This window comes from Plectrocnemia conspersa, unplaced genomic scaffold (assembly GCF_051122295.1).
Source record: "Plectrocnemia conspersa isolate PC_06_02 unplaced genomic scaffold, ASM5112229v1 ptg000006l, whole genome shotgun sequence".
Taxonomy (NCBI): domain Eukaryota; kingdom Metazoa; phylum Arthropoda; class Insecta; order Trichoptera; family Polycentropodidae; genus Plectrocnemia; species Plectrocnemia conspersa.
Genome location: NW_028277170.1, coordinates 8,126,528 through 8,150,085, shown reverse-complemented (window position 1 = coordinate 8,150,085; position 23,558 = coordinate 8,126,528). Strand labels below are relative to the sequence as shown.

At 28.6% G+C, this 23,558-nt stretch overlaps 1 protein-coding gene across 1 annotated transcript in view; it reads left to right on the top strand.

The window, feature by feature from the left end:
- The window catches only part of LOC148234156 (nephrin-like), a 296,304-nt gene that overhangs the window by 270,220 nt on the left and 2,526 nt on the right, over positions 1 to 23,558 (top strand). The window contains exons 10-13 of the mRNA XM_088188373.1: positions 15,368 to 15,664; positions 20,587 to 20,892; positions 21,734 to 21,961; positions 22,027 to 22,184. Coding sequence (XP_088044499.1) covers positions 15,368 to 15,664; positions 20,587 to 20,892; positions 21,734 to 21,961; positions 22,027 to 22,184 — 989 coding nt within the window. The remainder of the gene's footprint in view (positions 1 to 15,367; positions 15,665 to 20,586; positions 20,893 to 21,733; positions 21,962 to 22,026; positions 22,185 to 23,558) is intronic.

Below are 23,558 nucleotides of genomic sequence, written 5' to 3'. Positions count from 1 at the left end.
ACAGGTAGTTGAATCAGTGGTTAATGTACTAAACCTATTTTTCGTAAGCTCAACTAGTACAAACAATCAATCGACAAATATTACGTTTTATTTAGACTTTTAAGTGATTTAAAATATTAGGTGATTTTTAAATTGTTATAGTTTTTAATAATTTAAGTTTTAATTGGCAGTGCTTTAATAGTTAATACTTTCGTAGTCTTATTTATAACTATATTTGTGCTACACATTTCAATATTCAAAAAATGTATCACCAAAATTTGCAATAGCAGAATTTTTACCAAGTGAACAATTTATACAAAATAACATATTCTTAAATATTTAGCAATTACGCTATAAGAAAGGTGGTTTATTAATTATCCGCCAATGTCTAAGACAATGTGCCTTAGATGTGAGAGAGTAACAAAGATAGACTATTAAAACTCAACGAATCGCATCCCAACGTTCCTACAAGAACTACATTTTTGTGTCATATAGAACATCAATACCTGATGAATCGTCAAAGTAATGGCGATTTGAATAAATGAATCTGAAAATTTTGTAGTAAAAAATACATACATAGATATCTTTAAAATAAGGTTTTTGGTCAAAACGTTTTTACTAAGATCGTGGGAATAATCTGCTGACGAACGAGATTGATAAAATAGCACAATTTGGTATTTTTGGACAAGTTTTAAATCACTATGTAAAAGATCGAATGCATCTAAATAATTATAAATCATCTGCATACAGAATTAAATTTGAATTTGTAACTTCAATTAAAGAGCAGAGGTCCGAGGTTGAATCCCTGAAAGGATGATTCATTTTTTTGACAATCGGTTGTTATATGTTTAGAACTGTCTACGATCACTCAATTCGAGAATGACCGACTTAAATCATCCGAATAACTGAGGTCTGACTATTTTTGTTAATATAAATTATGATAAACCTTGTTGAAGCCTTTTTACAAAAATAATATGTATTATGAAAATAATAACGTCTTACTACAAATAGTAACAATAGTATGATTCACCAATGTAAATAAAATAACTTTAATATCCTGCTTACAGAAATAAATTTTGAGATAAAATTATTACTTTGAATAAAATATTCTTTATTCAGCCAGAACTAATTATATATATGTATTCGAATAAGTTTCACAAAACTAATTTTAATGAAAAAATAGCACAGTTTATAAATAAAACACACTGATTTTATGCACCAGAGTTAAAACTATTTATCGATATTTTATTTAATGAAAATGGCATTTAGTTATCAATTTGTTTATTAATAATTAAAATCCACTTACGGTGCATAAATTTTAGTTTAACATAAAATGTTTACATTTAAATAATATGTTACTCTAGTACTGAAACCAATAAGCCTATCGCTTCACTTAAATTTACTGTCAATTTACTACTTACGTCGTATACCATCATAAGAAGTACCGATACCGGTAATAACGGTATTAGAGCAAAATTAAAATTCAGTAATACCACTATTATAATACGAAATACCTGTAGTACTAAAAAAAAACTTTTTTTGTACGTAAGTAAGTAAGGCAACACATAGTATTTCACATAATATAAAATAAATTCCGTGACCAATTGTGTTATCAAATAAAAATATTGCACGGATAATTAAAAATCACTCCCGAGACGTAATAACCCATAAATACTGCTAAATAAACTAACATTTGCTAGGAAAGGATGAAAACGCATAATACTTTTGTTATTCTACCCTTTGTTTACCGATGGCCAAACTGGCAATTTGAACCGTTTTTAAATATTAATATTAGTATATTATCTCTAACGTCAAAATTTTAAGATTGTCATTATATATTTATTTTTTAATTAAATGTTACATTTTTCTTTTAAAAATATAAAACTTTTAGTTGATTAATTTCAGCATTTTCAGTTTTATGTGGAACAATGCTTTATATCATTATTATTAAAGTTTCTGATGCCATCGCGATTAACCTGTTGAACACACCTGTTATGTAATTTATTATGCCGTTAAATTGTAAGCTCGCATTGCGTCACCAGCGTTGATTGTTTCTTTGAATTTTCAATACCACTCTGGTCATGTACTCCGTCAGACTGATTTTGCTCATACGCTATTTCCCGTGGATCTGCAACTTTTCAGACTTGATTGACTTATATTTTTAATCAGAAAACCGCATGTTAAAATATTTCATTTTAAAATTATTTTGAACACGCAGTGTTATATTTTTGCTTTAGACCTACTAAAAAAAGATCATGAAAAAACTTTTTATTTTTTTTTAAATTTAATAAATAAATTATTTTATTATGATTTAAATCCACATGAATAAAAAAATAATAAATATACATTATATTAAGTGATTTATATAAGTTACAATTCATTATATTTATTATTTTTTGTATACTAGACGCATTTGAAAACTATAGAGAAAAAGTTGAGGAGTCAGTAATTGTTAAGTTAAAATATTTAAAAAATTTATTTTATTATAATTTCAATATTTGGCTAAATTTTTTTTTTACATTAAACAAAACTTATTACATTTTCTTATTTGCTCTTCGGGCAATTTAAGAACCGCGCATTGCCGACCCGTGCCGTCGAGTGTAGGCCATTGTGTTATTGTTGGCTTTTTGGGAAAATGTTGGCGGCGACCCGCACAAACAAAAGCGTTTCGCTTGCCCAGGCATACATAGCATATGTATTAATATACGTACGTACATAATTATGTATGCATGTGTATGTCAATTCACGTGACGATTTTACGTAATACTAGTTTTCAAATTCATCTAAATTAAACAATTTATGGCTTAGATTAATAATAAATCTAATAAACAATAATTGTTTCAAAATGATTTTTTAATATTTTAAAATGAAATTAGATGAGAAAATATAATAAAAGGCACAGACACTAATTGACAGTAGTTTATCGAAAATTTAGAGATATTTAGTTATATGCTTATTAAGGCTGATAAAATTAACTATGCCCCTTTCTCTCTTTTAAGTGGTATTTTTTAAGTAATACTATTGTCGCATTCCGAATAGCGTTAGAAAATTTTTTTGGGCAAATAAATGTATTTTTTATTAGTTACACAAACTACCACTACCTAAATAAAAATTGGTTTTAATTTTTTTGTTAAATCAGCTTTGTTCAATTGTCACTCTCTACTGTATAGCTAAATATATTTTTTTTAATTATGTACTAATTTTAAAATATTTTTTTAATTGTTCTTTTAATTTTATATGTATACAATAGTATTTTTAATATTTTGGTGAAATATTTTATTTATACGAGAGGTACTAATTTGCTTATCTAATAAAATATTTTGTAACAAAAATTTCACGTCCTAAAAAAATCAAACCTATAATTACATTTTTGTCATCTCTTATATACATATTTTTAATAAAAATTATTATTCTTGGCGTGCATATTTAAATTTTCGTTTTGTTTAAAAATATCTACTCGCTTATAATCCGCACGTAAGCTGTTTGCCCAAAACCAGTTTCATTGTTTCATCTAAGCTTTGCGTGTTTGTTTGTACATTGTATTGTGTGTATGCGTGTACATATCGTCGGCGTAGTTTTTAACCTGCGTATCACATTTTCTCATTAACAATTATTTTCTTTTACATTTGGAACTAGTAAATAGCAATAGCAGTACAACTTACTACATCCTAATTAATTGTTAATCTATTGATTATTTTCTTAAGCTATGAGATTGCTCCACAAGTATTTATGTTTATAAGGTGCGACTTAAATGAGTTAAAAAATTAAATTTGTAAAGCTTTTACTAAACTACATATATATTTTCTATGTTTTTCCACAATTATTCTCCACTTGTTAATCAATTTTCATATCTGATTCGAAAAATATATTTTTTTTGGAAGCAATAAATTCTTTAAAATCAGTTTTTGTGAAAATATTTTTTACCAAAAACTATTACAAGGATTTCAATAGATGATAGTCGTTTGTAGCAATGTTTGAAGAATACATGAGTTGAAAGGAGTTCTCAGAAAATCCATCGATTTTTTATATCGACTTCTTGAATACATTTAATTTTAAAGAGAAGGGTCTGATTCTCTTTTAAGCGAATAAAATGGGCACATTATGCTGTCTGTCGTAATTGCCTGCATATAATCTAATAACTTATATTAAATTATGAGCTTTATATCTCACAAAATGCAAAATGGAGTGTAATCCTGTTCTCGGGGTTGGAAGAAGGGGTTGATTGCCATCTAATCACTGTATTTTACGTCGCGTGTTAATGAAGTAAAGGATCCACTTCTTATTTTCAGTAACAATTCAAATTAAGAATAAATCTTGCTGTTCTAGAATCAATAATTATTTCTATATTGAGATTCGCTGCGCGAGATTTTCCTTAGACAATTTATGAGAAACCCATATTCTGAAAATAACACCTTTTCTAACTCTTTAAATGTCTGTGAACTAATATAGGCGATACGTTAAACATTTGTGCTAGTTTCTTTATAGTTAATCTCAGACCTGCTTCGATGGCAGCTCTAATATACTCACTAACAATCCCTTAGGACTACTCGCCCTTACGTATATATTCATTGTCAAAATTCTTGCTACGAAATTTTTAGAACTTTTGGGCCCGCCCTTCAGGAAACCAGGAACAGTAAAGATTGCCGACGAGCTTTCCAAAAATAATACAACGGTATGTTGTTCTGACGAATGGCTAATGATCTATATTTATTTAAAGCGCTCCATAATAATACTAAATCTTTATTACGATACACGTGTATTTATGATAATTACTTATTAATGAGAAACACGTGTAAATAATTAATAACACAATTTAATTAATTTGTAAGATGTGTCTAAAAATTTATTCGTTGTTGCTATGCGAATTTATTTTTAATAAAAATATTATGCAGTTAACTTGTTGTTTATAACAATTTACAATTACCCTAGCAATTTACAATTGCGAAATAAGCTAGGAAATGAGACGGAATTCTTGTAGTCAGACAAAAACTGAATTTTCTGCGGTTGTTGTTGTGGCTGCGTCCCTGGCTGCGTCCACACCGTTTCTTAAACACACATCTAAAATGTGTTCTCGCCTTAAGAGAAAACATGGTCGAAATAGCTACTTTGATAATCGTTATCCAGGGAGTCAACGTATTTTTTGAAACGCTGCTATTGGTGTTAATAATGAATGATAACAAAGGAGCTCAGAGAAATATGGTATTAGAAGTGGTAGAACAAACTATAAAGGTGGAATAAAATATAAATAAATATAAACATTATTCAGAATATTATTTTATTGTTATTACTCTAGAACAATGCTTCCCAATTACTTTCATCTCACGGTCCTCTAAATCTAAAACAATTAATTCCCAGCCCCTAAATTTTTTTTTTCTATGCAAAGGGTTTATTTCGCAGTAATTATTACAATAATAATACACATATTTATAATACGCAATATTTCTGCGCATGCGCTTACATCATCTTCTCTGGGTATATAAATATGTTTTATTTTAATGTGTTATTATTTAACAGACTTAAATATATATATATTCCCTAAATATGTAATCTGGAAAAATATTCATAAATTAATACTTTCGCAAATCCTACTGCCCCCCAATGGGCCGCGGTTCGCAATTTGGGAAGCACTGCTTTAGAAAATAAGAAACATGAGTTTAAACTAAGCCGACTATACCTGTATGTATGTATGTTATACAATATACGCTTACTTTGTTTTGCTTGTAGTTCGCCTGACTTGTACAACTTTTAACTAGGAACATTCGGGGTAAATTAGTACGATTCGTTTAAATCGGGTCGAGATTAACAGGAGCCAGGTATTTATGAATATCTCATAAGTTCTCAGACGACCGGGATTACTTTCTAATGTTTAAAGGGCAAACTCGTTCCCAGAGAGTTTTAGCCAAGGCTTCTGATTACCGAGGGCTCAGTGATAACCGACTCCCGCGGGAAATTTTCACGAAAATTTCTAAATACACGCGCAGTAAAGGAGGGGGATAGCTTTTTTCTTAATATTAGGTTTTATGTTTAAATGTTATAATTGCTTACCGTGTATATGTAACAAACCGTAATAACTTTATTTTTGATCTTTTCTTAATTAATGTCGACAATATTTTATCTGAATAATTTTTCGTCTTTCTTATTCATGTGTTCCCCAACTCCAGACATGTACCTGTAGCACTTTTCATTTATGCCGTCTTTCGTAGGAGTGTTCTATCTCTTATTATTATTTTTTTCTTTTTACGATTTATAATCGAAAAAGAGGATCGTTGTATACGTGCCCAATCAAAACCGAAGCAGAGTTTTCGGCACTCTTAACAAATATCTAATAAAGCTTATTTTTAAAGTAGCAGTATAACAGAGATGTGTATTAAAAAATGTTTTTGTATATTTTTAGATAAATTCTTTAAATTCTACCTTAATCATTAGAGAATATTTAACAAATAAAACTTGTTTATAACTGGATATTTAAAAAAATGTTAAGTTTCTAAAGGGAAACAAAACTGTAATATGTTGAATACAATGAAATTGTTTTTTTTAATTTTGTTATAATTATAACTCTAAAACCTTAAGTCTAAATATAGTAATTTATATTCAGCGAGTTCGTCTGAATTCGTGTTTAATTTATTAAAAAAGATAATCACTATTTTAAAATTTGTTCATTATTTTCTTTCAAATAGAAATAGTTCTGATGCTTTAATTGTAAACTCCAAATATTAAAAAATGTAATAAAATTATAGTTATACATCTGAAAATATATTTTTTTACATTAGTATCTATTTTTATTAATATAAATAATTTTACAAACATAGTAATTATATGTACTATACATGTTACTGGTTTAACTATTTTCATGTTTACAATTTGTTGTTAGCTAAAATTTGATAAAAAAAATATATACATATAATAAAACGTTGGGAGTTATATAAAAGAATAAAAAACAAATAATCTATAAGTGAAATGAAAAGAAGAAACAATAAATTAAATGATTACTTTAATAAATTTACTGAAGATCTAGAATAATTAATATGTTTTCTTCAGCCTTTGAAGCAGTATGTGCTTTGGAATTCTGTGCCTGTATTTAAATTCAAGGTTATTTTTATCTTAGTCGCCGATAAACGAAATTAGTTAGTTAGTGCAGTTTTATGAAGCATTTTGTTCTTTAATTGTTGATATTTGATGGCTATTATTTTAAAGGTGTAACATTTACTATTTTTATTGCTTGATTTTCAATGACTTTCTATTTAGAAAAAAATATTATAATAGAGCAGCTCTATATTAAAATATGTCTAATTTTCATATTTAGTGCAATCATTCTAATAAGTATCGGTCAAAGGACCGCAATGGCGGCAATCCCCTAATGGCAAAGTCTTAAAATATATTTATTAAATTGAAGCTTGGAGTTCGGATGTAAGCTCTGGTAATTAACGCAAGTTAATTAATTGTCCTTTGAGATTAATTTTAGTAACTGATGATAGATTTAACTATCTACTAACAGATAAAAAAAATATTTTTTAAAGGACCTGCATGATTGTAAAATTGTTGTAACGTTAATATTTACAGATGCTTTGTGAACACATTCAGACAACATAAAAAAATATTTTTTTATATTTGATTAAAGCTTTTAAAGATATATATTAATTAGACATATTTATTTCGTTATCGTAGCTATGCCCACGAATATTTTTGATTTCTATATTCAAGAAGAAATTCTTTTTTATTTTTCCATGTCATATTTATAAAATCAATTAAGCTTTCTTTCGCCATATATTTCTCAATAAAATAATTAACAAAGAATGTCTGGATGGTTATAAAATAATATACTATAATATATTGCCTGCAGAATTAATTTTATTATTTTATGGCATAACTTACAATCTAAAATTCATTACGAATCTCTGATGATTTTTATATTGTTTAATAAAGAATTCTACAGTAGTAAATTTTTCATAGTGATGTCATATTTGCTGACAAATTTTATGAAATTTAAAAATATTAGATAATAATAACACAAATTAGAATACCTTTTTGAAATATATGTGATTTGCAAAACATCATCAATTAAAAAGCCGTTTTTATGACGATAGTTTTCATTTTGTGAATGTACTTAAGAAAATTTGTAACAGCAATCATATTTGGGTTTAAATGTTATCAGTACTTATATCCATAAAAATTACTTATTAATATTTTTTAAAAGGTCAAATAAAAAGAAAGAATGGCAGTATATGACATTTATATTTTTGATATATAAAAACCGCTTTTTTTTATTTGCTAAGAATCGCTATTTTTATACACCTACTTAATATTAAAATACCGGTTATTAGCAATAGGAAATAATTACAGAATGGAGGCGCGAAGGACGCTCGGAACGCCCTTAGCATTTGCCCCGATACCAATACATTTCTACGGCACTGTTGCCAATACATCGAAAATCTATCTCTATCATCATATACGTATACTTTTTTCAATCTCATGCCCTTAATGTGACTACGTCAATCTCAAGCCTTTAATATCCGGAAAATCGCAGAAACCAATGATTTTATAAATCACATTTTAGTTTGCTGCGACACATTTTTTATCTAATATAGCTAATTATTATCGAGTTCTAATGTATTCAGATATTTATTATTATATAAAGTTACTTTATGCTTAAAATGTGTTGTTTGTGAGATATGTTGATTAAATACTAAAATTCTATGAATACAGAAAGTGCATTGATTAGTTATTCTTGTAAGTCGATTCAAACGTATACGGGTGGTTATACAAATATTGCGCGATATTTCTTTGTAGCTGGCTATGACATAATACTCGCTTGGCCCAAAAAGAAAAGCATTATATTATATCGTTACTTTTTCTGGAGTAATTGAACGGTTTTCATAAAATATTTTTGAAAAAATATGTGTTAAAAAATGATTTGAAATAAACTCATGACAAAATTAAAAACAGCGACTAAATTAATATTCAAATTAAGTTATCAGCTGGCCGAAAAAATAATCAGTCCGATTTAGCAATGCATTAGAAAATTTGGAAGGCTTGGATACAAGGCTCAGATACTTCCTAGACGAAATAAATGTGAAAAGAAGAATTTTTTTTGCAAAAAACAAAAGTAATTTACTATAAATGGACACTTTACACAAATTATTGTATAGGGAGAAATATATGCAGAAAACTCTTAGTCACAAAAGTTTCTCTATGCTAAAAAAATGTTTTAATATTACGGTTATTATGAAAAAGTTAAATGATTTATCTCGTTATAAAATTAAATAACCTTATTAAATTGTTTTTTAAGTATCATAAAATATAACTAGATTTTTTTTTTTCATTCGTATTTAATATCCTAAAATATGTCAAAATTCAAAAGGTTTTATCTGTTGATCAGTGTTGTTTATGAAAAAGAGAAGACTAATTAAATACATTATTTAAATATCAAAAGATTCAAAATCTGTTGATAATAATAATAATTCAAAGAGTTTCGCTTAGCAATTTGTAAATTAAATTCTTGTCTGTTTGTTTGAAATCGATGAGAAGGAAGTTTGAACTAGGCCAAACGAGTTTAGAGGCCAATTATCAGCGAGTAAAAATTTTACATTTAAATTTCTCCGGACTTTTGGCACAATATAAATTTAATAATGAGCTTGCCGGGAAGACAAATTGAGTAAATTAAAATTAAAACGTCTCGAAGAGAATGTTTCTCTGTTTTTGAAAATGCAATTAAATTATGAATCGAATATTATAATGCGTAAATAAATGTAACTTATAGCTGCTCGACATCTTTGATCATTCTAACATAATTTCCTATATAGATGTATAAGGTTAATCCTGTAATAAATATCATTTTTAATTAAAACGAATAAATCACTTTTTTTAATAATTCAAAATATGATTTTCATCTGAAAATATTATCTTCTCCCACCTCTCAGTTTATTTTTTTAAACTTTAAACATGACTAGATAATTCAATAGCTAGTTTTTCACATCGTCTGAATCTTAATTTTTTGTTTAGGAAGTGTTACATTGACCAAAATAAATGATATTCAGAAGGAGAACTTTCTTCCAGCTAAGTTCACTGATTTTATTTAGAATTAATTTCGCCAAATAAGAACGCGCATTGTCATGTTGTAGAAATATTGGAGTTCTGTTTACAATTACGAATATTTTTTACTTTCTTGTGCAAACAATATATCTGATCACAATAAAAGCTTATCACAATCCATTTTAATCCCACTATTCACACAAAATTACCGTTTTTACAGTGAACCTGGGCCTCGAGGTAGATTTTGCTACTTGATCTATGGATAACCACTCTTTTCTACAACGCTTGTTATTGTTGAACCCCTATTTCTCATCTTTGGTTAGTAAATTATCAAGAAAAGACAACTCTGATTTAAGATCTGAAGCTCTTGGGATATGCGGATGCTCATACACCTTATCTCCGAGCCTTCCGAATCTTCTCAATATATCTTTACACTGTTGAATCAGACAGCTTTTATCGGTCAGTTAATAAATAGTTTGAGTAGAACTTGCTTCCATTTCTGCAGCCAGGACATTAATTGCTTATCTCTTACATCCAGAACTATTTTTTCATTTTTTTAAAACATCTATGCTTTGTCAAACTACTAATGAATCACTTACGACTTTACAAATGTTGTTAAAGTGGTCGCCGTTGCGGTTTCTTATAAATAAATTTATAAAACATGCATTTTTATAAATTGTTCACTAGGTAAAAATTCTTCTACCGTAAATTTTGAAGCTGTAAAAACCTGGTATATTTAAATAAATTGATTGAAAAAAAGTTATTTAATATAAATGGCTCTGAATTCATAAGCATTTTCTTTAATCATGTTATGATCTTCAAATTCTGAAAATAAATGAAATTTAGCTAAATATAACGGAAAATTTTGTATTTTTGTAACTGATAATAAAATACACTTTACGTAGACTCTGTTTATTTTAAATAAGAGAAATCGCTTTGCAATGTACAATATAAATACAGGTTATTGTTATTAGGTAGGCAATTATAATATAGACTTTCAAGGAACATAAACGATTATGGTGTAGATATAAGGATAATTTGCTTCCTGGATATTAGAATCGCCTTCGTGCTCGAGCCATTGAAATACAGCGATAGGTACGTCGAAAATTAGTTTTCAGATTGGATCGATCGAGAATTTCCGCGAAGGACTAACAGGAAGTCTTCGACAAGATCAGATTTCAAATGAGAAAATAAATTTGATATGTGCATAAAATCTGAAATAAAATGTAGCTTAAAAAAGGGTTTTTAGTGAAAACATGTTAAACAGGATTTTTTTTATTTAAATTCTAACCACTAATTGTACTTAATATCTCAAGTATCTCATACAGCTTTTCGTGGGGTCACATTTGACCCGACACAACGGAACAAACAGCGCCAAAAATTCATCCAACGATTACGTGATCGCGAGTTATAAATTATTAAATTTGACCATGGAACATTTAAAAAGGCACAAAATCACCATTATGGCCGCGTTTGTGCTTCAACAATTTGCAAATGAAAATTTCGTACTCGAACGACCCGCAAAGCCTCGTATGCTTTTGCATAATGGCGAACGATGTGCAAAAACTGTTATTTTATACGTTTCGTTTCGTATTATATTATCACTCTGGCGTGAATTATTATAGTCCGGTAATATTTTATGCTCAAAAATATAAATTAAAAATAAAATATGGACCTGATAATAATTGAATGGTAATGAATTGTCATAATTGCACCTATTTTACCATCGATTCAAACTACTTTTTTACTAGCAATAAAAACATTTTTAATTAACATAAATATTATTAAAAACGTTATATTTAATTTATAGATATAAGATTTCTTACTTCATAATCTTAAATTAAAATCAAAATATGTATTTCAAATTTCGCTTAATGTAATTCAAATCTTACATAAAAAATAATTTAAGCTCTCTTGCGATTTTCTAAAAATATTCCTTAGATTTATATACAATTAGAAATCGATATCAATCCTCACTGCAGTGATAGTGCTTCGTGATAGATATTTTAACCAATTACAATTAACCTGCTCAAAATTTTTGGATTCTCCAATTTTCTCACTTAAGTCGGTCTCAATAATAAAATTTGAGACTTTGACTGTTTTCCTTATTTTTAAAATACTTAATGTTTTTAAAAATGCATTATTTTACCGGATATTGAAGACATATTAGTCATGACATACTATGTATTTTAATGAATGTTCCGACATACGTAACAGATAATACTGGATACTATAAAAAACATATAAATAAATATATGTTATGTATACGTATTTAAATACATACATATGTAAATAAACTACAAAAAGTAGAAAATAATTATTTTCACACATTTTTTCTACCTATTATGTATGTATGTATACATATATATATATATATATATATATAGATATATATATTCCCACCACGAATAATACCCAAGAGTTAAATAGTAATAAAAAGCGAGGCGAGATAACTATTCAACTCTGAACTGCGATTTTCATTGTTGCTTTTTTCTTTTCTCCACAAGCAATTCGAAACTCGTAGTATTCCACTCGTATTACTATTACCACACTTATTTTTTTTTATTTTGTGTAGTTTAACAATAGCTTCACCACGTTAAAAATATTATTAAAGGAATATAAATGTAATATTACATTATCAAAAATATACTTGTTATTAACATCTATACAGATTTTTTTTTAAATGATATTTTGCTATTGGAAATTAATTTATAAACACCTATATATTTTCTTTTGCGACTTTTAAGCTTTAAAAAATAAATAAAATATATTTCATATTATATACGTATATTTAGAAAATATTTTTTTCTGCAGTACCCCACCCTAACCTTATGGGAGGGATAGTGGATATCATAAAAGGATTTATTTAGTATGACCATCGTGAGCTGACAGGTTAACCTAATGCGTTACGATTGCCAAAAATATATTAAAATACAAGACAATATTATATCATTAATTATTTGTTGAGAATACTATTTAATTACATTTTTTTCTTCCCATTAACGATCTCCGAAATTTTCAAAATAAAAATATTATAATACAATAGTAATCTTTCTATATGTTTGTGTCTACATGAGTATGTTTTTAGGTCTCTTTAAAGTGGTGTTCCAGTTCTTTTTAAAGTATTATTACTGTGGGGGGCCCCGAATATTAAACAAAACTTTACATTTTAAACCTGAACTAAAGATACAAATCTTTTATTGAGAGTTAAAAAAGTGATATAAAAAGTGTAACAAAAACAAAATAAAAGTTCAGGAATCATTACAAACGCATTTTTTCTGACAATCTGTTCATCTGGAGCAAGAAAAAACTGCCCACCTTTCCTAGGTACTTATCCATCCTGAGTAAATAGCTCTTGATTTTACAGTTAAATTGATTGTCGACAATGCACCAGAACATTTGCATGTAGAACTTCAAATTGGATGTGTTTTTGTGCGTTTTTTTCATACAATACAGTTTATTCAGCTATTTATAATATATGCCTTGATAATTGACCTATGAAAACACTATTTAAATCATGTGTCATTCATTATCGCTGAAATAAGAACACAAACCTTATTTTTTTGCTAGAATGCCCAGGATTTTATAATCAGTAAAACTGTTAAAGCATCGATAATATCAGCAAAAATCATTACTTTGGCGAATGAAATTGATGAAAAAGGTTTTGGTAACTTTTGCCTAAATGATTTCTATGCCTTGTACATAATGCCTTAAATAACAAAAATAATAGTAGTATAACTACAGTTATTGCTAAATAATTAAAAATTATAATAAAGCAAAAGAAAAGCTAGTCCAACGACACAAATTCTAAACAAGCAATAAAAATAATCATAGAATTGCAAAAATCATTTATTACTTTGATAAATGGAAAATAGAACGATTGTCTTTAATGTGAATACCTCTTACTAATGATGATGGTGATTTCGAATCGTGCCGACAAATGATACATAGCGACACTAATTATGATGAAGTTATATAATTTAATATATCACATATAACTAAAAATAAATAAACATTTTTTTAGATACACGATTCTATATATAAAATTTTAAATCACTATTTTATAATTATGTAACTTGAGAACATTATATATTGCATCCCTTTGATCAACATTAGCCGTGCTTTTTATGCAGTGTCCTGTGGAACGCATCCACCGCATAAAAAGTATGCATTTATATTCCATATTTATATCTCATGTATGTAAAAATTAAAAATCTAGAAATAAAACAATCAACAAATAATATACAAATATTATATTAAAAAGGTTCGCTTAATTATTATTACTGTATTAAAGCTTTAAACAGATAAGATGGCAGCTATTCGAAAAAAATCAGATATTTTTTTTAAGAAAAAATCTATATAAAAACATTAGCTTGTAATATGCTGTTCAGATAATTACTTTCGAGAATATAAAAAACTAATAAAATATATCAGTGACAAATTAGCAATTATATTTACACAATATTATATAGGTAAAATAATTTTAAGTAAATTCGAAAATGAGTGTAACACGTGTAATTTTGGCTCTAAGCAATATTAAAACCTTTTTTTCCTAATCGTCATTTTAAAATAAAAACAACTAAAGTACGAACCAATTGATTATTTATAAAATTGTATTGAACTATTAATTTGATAAGCTGGTTATTGTATATTAAATACAAAAAAAACATAGTTTATTCACTTTAGTATACAAGATTTAATTTGACTATTGCACATTCTTTTTAGATTCATCAAGAAATGTTAATTAAATAATTGTTTCGAAATGTAATTAAAATGATTATTAAATTCATTGTGTATTTTTGTGTGACTAAATAAGCTTGATAACACAAATTAATGCAATATAGCTGTACTTATAAATAATTACAACCGTATAAAAAATCGTGTCTTAAATTAAACATTTTTTTTCAATTTGTAAGAGTTGTTGTTATGCATTGCTTAGCTGCGTAAAATATAATTTGACATTACGGCAAATGAAAAATTACAAAAGTGACTTTTATAAATAAACATAAAAACAAGCCAGTAATAGAGAATTATAATCCTTTGTCAAAGTAATCGAAATCATTCTTCAAACCACATCGAAAGACACATGATTGAGTAATAGCATGATTTTCGTGTATTTATATGTATTGGGTATTTATTTATTCTAGACACCTTGCAGCGATTCAGCATTTTTTATAATATTTTTAATTGTTGTAATACTAAATGTATATTAAATATACTCATATTTATTGCGGCTCTCCTCTATAAATAAATTTTGCGACTATTTCTATTATGTCTTTAACAATTAAAATATTTGCTTTGCTCGTTTACAACTAATGGATGCATTTAATGTTATATATGTTTATGTTTGATTTAACAGATGCTCCGATATGCCGTCCAGGACAAATAAAGACCCTAGGAGCGGCTCGCAGCGAGCCGACGAAAATCACTTGCGAATTGGAGGCCAATCCGCCCAACGTCAACTTCACGTGGAAATTCAACTCTTCCGAGATTGACTACGTAGACATTCCCCAGAACAATGTTATCGTAGATAAAACTAGAAGCGTGGCCATATTCACGCCGAAGGTGGAAAGCGATTTCAAGACACTCTTGTGTTGGGGAGAAAATGATATCGGAATGCAAAAGGAACCATGTGTCTTCACTCTGACGCCAGCAGGTATGTATCATTATTATATTCTACCTTCTCCTACCTCTCTGTCATTTTTTAATTTCATTAGCATAAAATGGTAAAGGCTTTGATTCAAAATATTCCGATATCCCTCTTTTCACCTCGTCTACATTTCGAATTCTTTTTTGATCGAAATAATTTGTAGTCAAATGGAGCAAGGTCTAGAGCAGGGCTTCTTAAACTTTTTGTATTCACGACCCCATTTTATGATTGTGAGCTTCTTCGCGACCCAAGATAAATAAAAAATATGATATATAAATATTTTGTGCTGCTTTATTGATTAGGTAACAATATACATATATATATGAAAAATATAGTTTTAGAATTTGCTTAGAAACATACAAAAATATTAAATTAAAAATTGCACAAAAAGTTGTAAAATTGTATTTATTACCCTATTTTTCATCAAAACTGGATTTTTTGTAATAACATAAATAAAAGAGCCCAGACATTTTGGTCGTCTTAGTATGTTCGAATTTATTCGAGTACACAAAAATTAAGGGGAAGCACCGTTTTTTTAATGAGACGGATGCGCTTGTTTTTTACGGCAAAACAAATTAAATCTTGGTGCAATATTTGATACTGCTGGACGTAAAATTTCCACATTTTTTAGCGATAAACGATATTATGTGTTAAAGCTGAAAAAGTAATTTCACAAAAACATGTGTTGTTGTATGGCAGAAGAACAATTAATGTCATATCAGATTTTATGGGAAATTCAGTTCTAGTTCCAATCCAGAATTCAGTCAAGGGCTTTTTGGAAAATATAGTTTTAAGTTTAAGTCACTCGAAAGCTCAGCAAATTCCTCTTGAGCTTTATATAGCAGTTCCAATCAAAAATGGTTTTTGAATCCAAAATAACTTTTTAAAATCAATATTTGATATAAAATATTTACGAAACTGTGTTTCTAGCGCTTTAAAATGACCTATAATATTTGATGTTTTCCAGTATCCACAATTTGATAATTGTGGATACTGGAAAACATTTCGAATGAATCTTCTTCCACCCCACTTTTCTAAATGTTGATCTCAGCTAGGATAGCCATAAGTCATTTTGAAAAAAAAAGCAACTAGATCACATTTTTGTTCGGTTAAAAATATTTCGATCCCCTTCATTAAAAACAACAATTTTCTTAAACTTTGACCTTTTGATAACCATCTAACTTCTGCATATAATAAACAATTTGCTTAGTGGGATTCCGTATTCTTACAGAGATTTAAAAATAAGCGGCTGTTAAGGGTATAACTCTTAATAAAAATTTTAATCTTAACAGCATCTTGAAGCACATCGTTCAATTCTAGTGCTATTTTTTTTTGCTGCAAGGGCTTCCTGATGAATAAGGCAGTGAGTATAAGTAATATGATCCTAATTAATTCAAATTCATTTGCGGGGTCGCGACCCATAGTTTAAGATGCCCTGGTCTAGAGAATAAAATAGACAAAAAAATAAGGTAGACTTTCCGGATAGACAGCATATACAACAAATTACTATTTTTACAGTGAACCCGGGTTTCAAGATAGCTCTTGCTATTTGACTGTTGAATAACCACTGCATTCAACGACGATTGTTATCGTACAACATCCATATCTCATCTTTGGTTAACAATAATTGAGAAGAGACAACTCAGCTATTACGATATTCGGATACTAGCCGGCTTATTTTTTTCGTTTAATTCGTGTGGAAACCATCCAAGTTTTCCACATATTCTTATTGTGTCGATGCACTGGTGAATCGGACTAGTTTAGTTTTTTTGACCAGCTGATAAATAGTTTGAGTAGGATTTGTCTCCCACATCCAGAACTTATCTTGATTTTATATTTTCCTTTACTATTCTTGTCATTTACGGATATCTATAAAATCAACTACCGCTTTATAAATATTTATAGTAGCAGTAATTTGCAATTTATTTAAATAAATGCAAATTATTTTGTATAAATCATTTATGTAGTAAAAATTCTGCTCTCGTAAATTTTTTTGACATTTATTTCGTGATTACCGATTATTATGTATAAAAAATAATAATGTTATACAAGGTACTCTGTGTATAATAAATATTAATATAATAAAACAAAATTCATGACACAAAAAATCTTAATTTGTAAATTTAATAAAACGCTGTTTTAAGCAAAGTAATTTTATTATCAAAAACATTTTTGCATTATTTTTCAACGCTATGCTAAAATAATGTTTTTTCAACTTTAAATAATAATACTACTAGAGCAGCGTTTCCCAACCTTTTTCGGCTCGCGTACCACTTGGTAGTACATCACGCTTAATTGTACCACTTCGTAAAAATGATTGTATTTCGAGAAATTTGTTATTTTATTTGCATTAAAAATTTTATAGGGTGACTATATTTCCCAGAACTCAATTTATTTAAGTTTAAAAAAAATACCAAAGTTTTATTTTTTCCGATAAAAATTAAAAATTTGAACTTTACCTATCAGAATATTTTTTTTTTAATTCAAAGGTTCCGAAGCTTATTTATTGTCGAAATTTAAAATCAGGACATTGAAAAAAGTATTTTTTTTTAACTAATTTTTATTAAAAAGAAATTACATAAAATTAAATAACTTGTATTAAAAAATTGAAATGTGCCGCAGGCAATTTTTTCCCCAAAATTACCGATAATAATAGAAAATATATGTAGTATATATAAAATTAATTAAACACGGTAATTGTAAAAATTCTTCTAATGAAAACGAGACAATTTACACTTTAATTTTTATAAATTTACAGCAGCGCCGCAGGCGAAATTTTTGTTTTAAATATAATATTATTAATAAAATTGTATTTAAAAATATTTTTATTACTGAAATTTTCTATTTATTATCGAAAATAATAGTTATAAAAGTGTTGCTTAAGATTATAATACATTGTTATCAAGTTATAAGTTTAATTTTTAAACAAATTTTACGAAAATATAAGCACAATAATACAAGCAAAATAAATTTAATGAGATCCTTGTGCTTGTTTCGAAGAACATAATTTTTTGAAATTTGGTTTAAAATATTTGAGATGTACCCTTAAATCTTCACCTGTGTCTAATTTGTATCGATACTTATTTTTTTTTTTAAATCTATCTACTAATTCCGTATTAGTGAATGGTAATATTAATTTGAGAGCTTTTTCAGAAAGTTCCCCATATTCTTTATCGATGTTTAACCAAAAATTAATTAGATTGTTTCGTTAAAATTTTACTTGTATAATTTTGTCACTTGATAAGTCTATTCAATTTTCTTTATCTTTTATTGATAACGATGAAGCTTTTTCTAAATTTTCTGCATACAAGGGGTTTGAAATCCAATTATTATCTTTTTCGGGTTTTGGAAAATACTCCATGAAAGACGATTTTAATCCTGTTAAATGAACTATTATATGTTCTCGTAAATCTTGAGACAAGCTAACCTTATTTTCAACCAAAAAAGTATGTAGATTTTCTAACACTACCGGTTGATTGTTTTCGATACACTGTTTCCAAAAATCTAATTTTTTAATGATACTTTCAATTTTATCATTAACATTAAAGATCGTCATTGAGCTTTTCTGAAAAATTTAATTTAGGAAAAATACAATAGTTTAAATGATACCACTGGTGGTACGCGTACCACAGGTTGGGAACCGCTGTACTAGAGTATTATACATGAGCCAGAATAAAGCAAACTTTAAAGATAAAATAAAACAAAAGATGGCAAATCTAGGTTGCGGGGGGGGGGGCATTGGATGTCCTCTCTATGGAATTTCAGTTTGCTAAGAAACATTTTTTCGCCACTGGTATAATTACATTGAACGTATGATAGAATGCGCATTCTTGCAACAATTTCAATTCCAGTTTCAAAATTCAACGCATAATTGATTGAGAAGAAGAACGCTTGTGTATCTACAGTCCCGGAATTTTTCGTACAAATTCGTTACTTGCGAGGCATAATTTTCTTTTTATTAGCGTTATACCTGTCTCATTGAATTTGCTAAACCACGATTTAATTTAATTAACACTCGGATATTGCTTCACACCGAGTAATCGGTAGTGAGCGTTAAACAGGCGCCGAACAATCACATAAGAATCGTTGTTGTTGTAAAACTGATATACGCAGAACGCACATTGTTCCCCTTGAAAGCGATCCATTGCGACATAATTTCCAAGGACCAAACTCCCACGCGCTCTTCCTACGCGCGATTCCCGCTCATAAGCGATTTAAAAAGTGTAAAAACCTATAGTTCACCTTGTTAATTATGAATTGATATATAATTGGGAAACAATTTTTATAATAATCAATTTATTCAATTGATTTTTAGGGTGTTTTTTAGAGGTATAAGACTTTAAAATGAAATAAAACACATAAAAATCGTGATAAAGGCCTAGGTATTACCTTGATTAAAAAGATAATATTATTCTATTAGTGTTTAAATATGATTTCGGGCATATGGCGCAATATGGAAATCTATTTAACCACCTTTTTTGACAGCTGGGACCGTATATAGATAATAACGCGGTGAATGTTGACTTCCAAGTTGTCCATCGTCTTTGGTTTATCGGCATAGACTAGCGATTTCACAATTACAGGTCTTATCGAATATTTCCTTCAGCACATTGCTCGTGGCGCGTGCTGTATGGCATGTTCCGCCGTCTTGTTAAAACCAATGCTCCTCCATATTAATGCCATTCAATTGGGGAACGAAAAAGTCAGTAATCGTGGATCTAAAGCGCTCTACATTGACTGTGATGTTCTTGGTGGCATTATTTTTAAAGAAATATAGACCAATGATTTGACTGGCCTATAAATCAAACCAAACAGTGAATTTTTGTGGATGTAACGGCATCTTAATAATAGCTTGTGGATTTTCTTCATTTAAAAGGCGTGTGTGTGTGTGTGTAAAGTGAAGCTAAACTTAAATTTTCATTATACAGGTAAACCAGATATGCTATCAAACTGCACAATCCTTAACCAAACATCGGATACACTGCAAATTGAATGCGACGAAGGATTCGACGGCGGCTTGGCGCAAGAATTTTCCGTAGAAGTTTACACGTTTCATAAAAAGCAATTGATCAGCACCATAACATCAGGAACGCCTCAATTCTTTGTGACCGGACTTGAACCTGGAAATCCCTACGAAGTGATCCTAACGGCTGTCAACAAAAAAGGAAGAAGTGATCCGAACATATTAATTGCACACACTTCAAAATCTTTAGAGAAGCGCTTGTACCCGACGTGTAAGTAAACCACTTTTATTCATTTAGTTTAACTAGAGCAGAATAAAATTATTAAATTTTAAAAACACTTTTTTCACATGCATTAACCAATCAATGTCTTGTATCTAATATTTTGCGTAATAACTAACAAAAGAGTCAATATGGGACTGTAACAAGAATAATATTCTAATTAATTAAAACTACCTTAACAATCAAAGAATTTTCATAGCAAATAGTATTATAAAAATATTTCGCATAACCAGACTAACCCACTAATATTGTGTATTGAATATTACGGTGAAGTTAATCTTAAATTTGAATATAAGCACAAAATAGCAAAACACATTGCTTTCAAAACTGAAAAACAGATTTAAATATGTTTCACCTTACACTGTAAAGGGCATTTGAGATTTTTAGCCTTAGACTGTCCCCACCAACGCTTTATTTTTAATATACTTTAGCAAACAACAAAATGAACATAAAAATTGTTATTACCAGTAATAACAATATACAAATTTTGCACCACATATAAATATGTATATGACAATACTAAGCTTTGTGACCATGGCTCAAAAAGCGTTATTTTTAAAAGCTCGAATTTTATAGTCGATATTCATATTTTTAAGCATTTAATTACTTTTTTGTATTTAATATAAAAATATACATTAATTTTCAACCGTGAATATTGAAACGTCAAAAGCAGCTCCCTCGATTGTTAACTCTTTTTAAAAAAAAAACTGCAATAATTTATTAAATTAATATAACCGCGTCATGCTGAAGATTGTTTTTTAGAACAACAAAAACTGCTTATTCAATACAACATAATTACGATGTACAACATTCTATATGTAATTATTTGTAGCCGGTATTCTACCAGGGATTTTCCAGTTCACTCCGTTGGTTGGCGCAGTGGCAGGAGGATGCGCTGCCGTTTTGCTAGGAGCTATAATTTTTGTTGTGTATCTAAAGAAGAAAGCTAGAGATCCCGAACACAAGGAAGTAAGAGCGAGGGCTGTTCGAGTACCTCCAGCTGTCAACGACCGCAGTCCAGAACCAGCTGACGACAAGAACCCTGACATCATCCCACATGGTATGTTACTACGAACCTATTGTTATTATTCAAACATATCTTAACCCATCCTTTTTATTTCTCAGGCGGAGATGACGAATACTCAGAGGAGGAAAGAGCATTCGAATATTTGAACCGGGCACCCACCCGTATGTACACCGTTTCTACTGCTCCATATACCAGGGACGCTCCTTCTCAATTTTTGCCTATAGCTAGATTCTCGTATGCCACTTTAAATAGAACGGTAAGTCTTTTTATTTAAAATTTATGAATATCAGTCAGTTTCTATGCGTTTTATTATATGTTTTAAGCATTTTTAGACATCTTGGTCAGAGATTTTTAGCTACTAAAAAAATAGTTGATAAGATCAGTATCATTCGACGCCAACAACATATATCAAATTACTCTCGATATTTCTTTCTTCTGTACTCATCGTTGAAAATTGTACTTTATTTAATCATATTTCACAATCACATCCTATTTTATTTGATATGTTTACTCCAAGGTAAATAAAAATATTGTACACTTTTGACTTTTTTATGCTTGTTTTTTCGGTACGGTAATGATTATGATTTTTATTAATTGGAAACCTGATATTTTTGCTATATATTCACTAACTCAAAGAGAAAATTTTTCATGTTCCTATATTACATAATTAAATTTAGAATGTAAATATTAGATAATCCCGAAATAAATGTCGGTTTTTATTTAATTTAAGTTTGAACAGTTAGTCGTGCTTTCGCCGTTGATACCCAAGTACCAAGTACCAAGTGGAATCCATATATCAATATTTTAAAAGCAATCAGGCTGCAAAATTCACGATGGCAGAATTTTTACTATTTTAAGTTGCTTACAGATCTCTGTTCGTATAATTAACTTAACTTATAATCACAAGGCTTTGGTAAATTGATGTTAACTCTACAATTTAAAGCGATATGTAGAGACTAAGACTTTTCTTCGGGTAACAAAGTATTATAAGAAGGCCAGCACAACTGTACAAAATGAAACGGTACTCACGCATATAAAGCTTTAGCATATTACGAACTCGTTACTAACCCTTTCGACGAAAGACTTAACCAATTTAAAAGCCTAGAACAAACAATTAAAATAATTGAGTATCTGAATGTATTGATAATAAATGATTTTCAATGGATACAAATTGTTGATTTTAAAATGAAATTTACAGAATCTTAAGACAGTATCTGAGCTTAAGAGTTTGCCAATTTGAGCTCCAAACTTAAGAATCTGAAAAAAAATCTTTCAGAGAACAAAAAAGAGTTCCACTACAAAATTTCAAATGCTTGGAAGCGCTTACTGGACACTTCAGCAACCTGAAAATCGAGTGATGGCTCAATCAATAATAAAACCAATAAAAGAAACCGACTGAGAGATGAAATTAGTAGCGTTTGGTTGGGTTGAACTGAAAAAATAACAACCTCCAATTGAAGATGTAGAAAATGCAATTCAGCAAGAAAAAAGTCACTTATGTAAATAATTATCTGTCTTTGCTTATTTATTAAATACAATTGCACATATGTGAGAAATACAAAACTTGTAATTACTAGGGCTGCAAATATGACAAAATTATGGATATTTCTAGATACGACATGGCACCCGA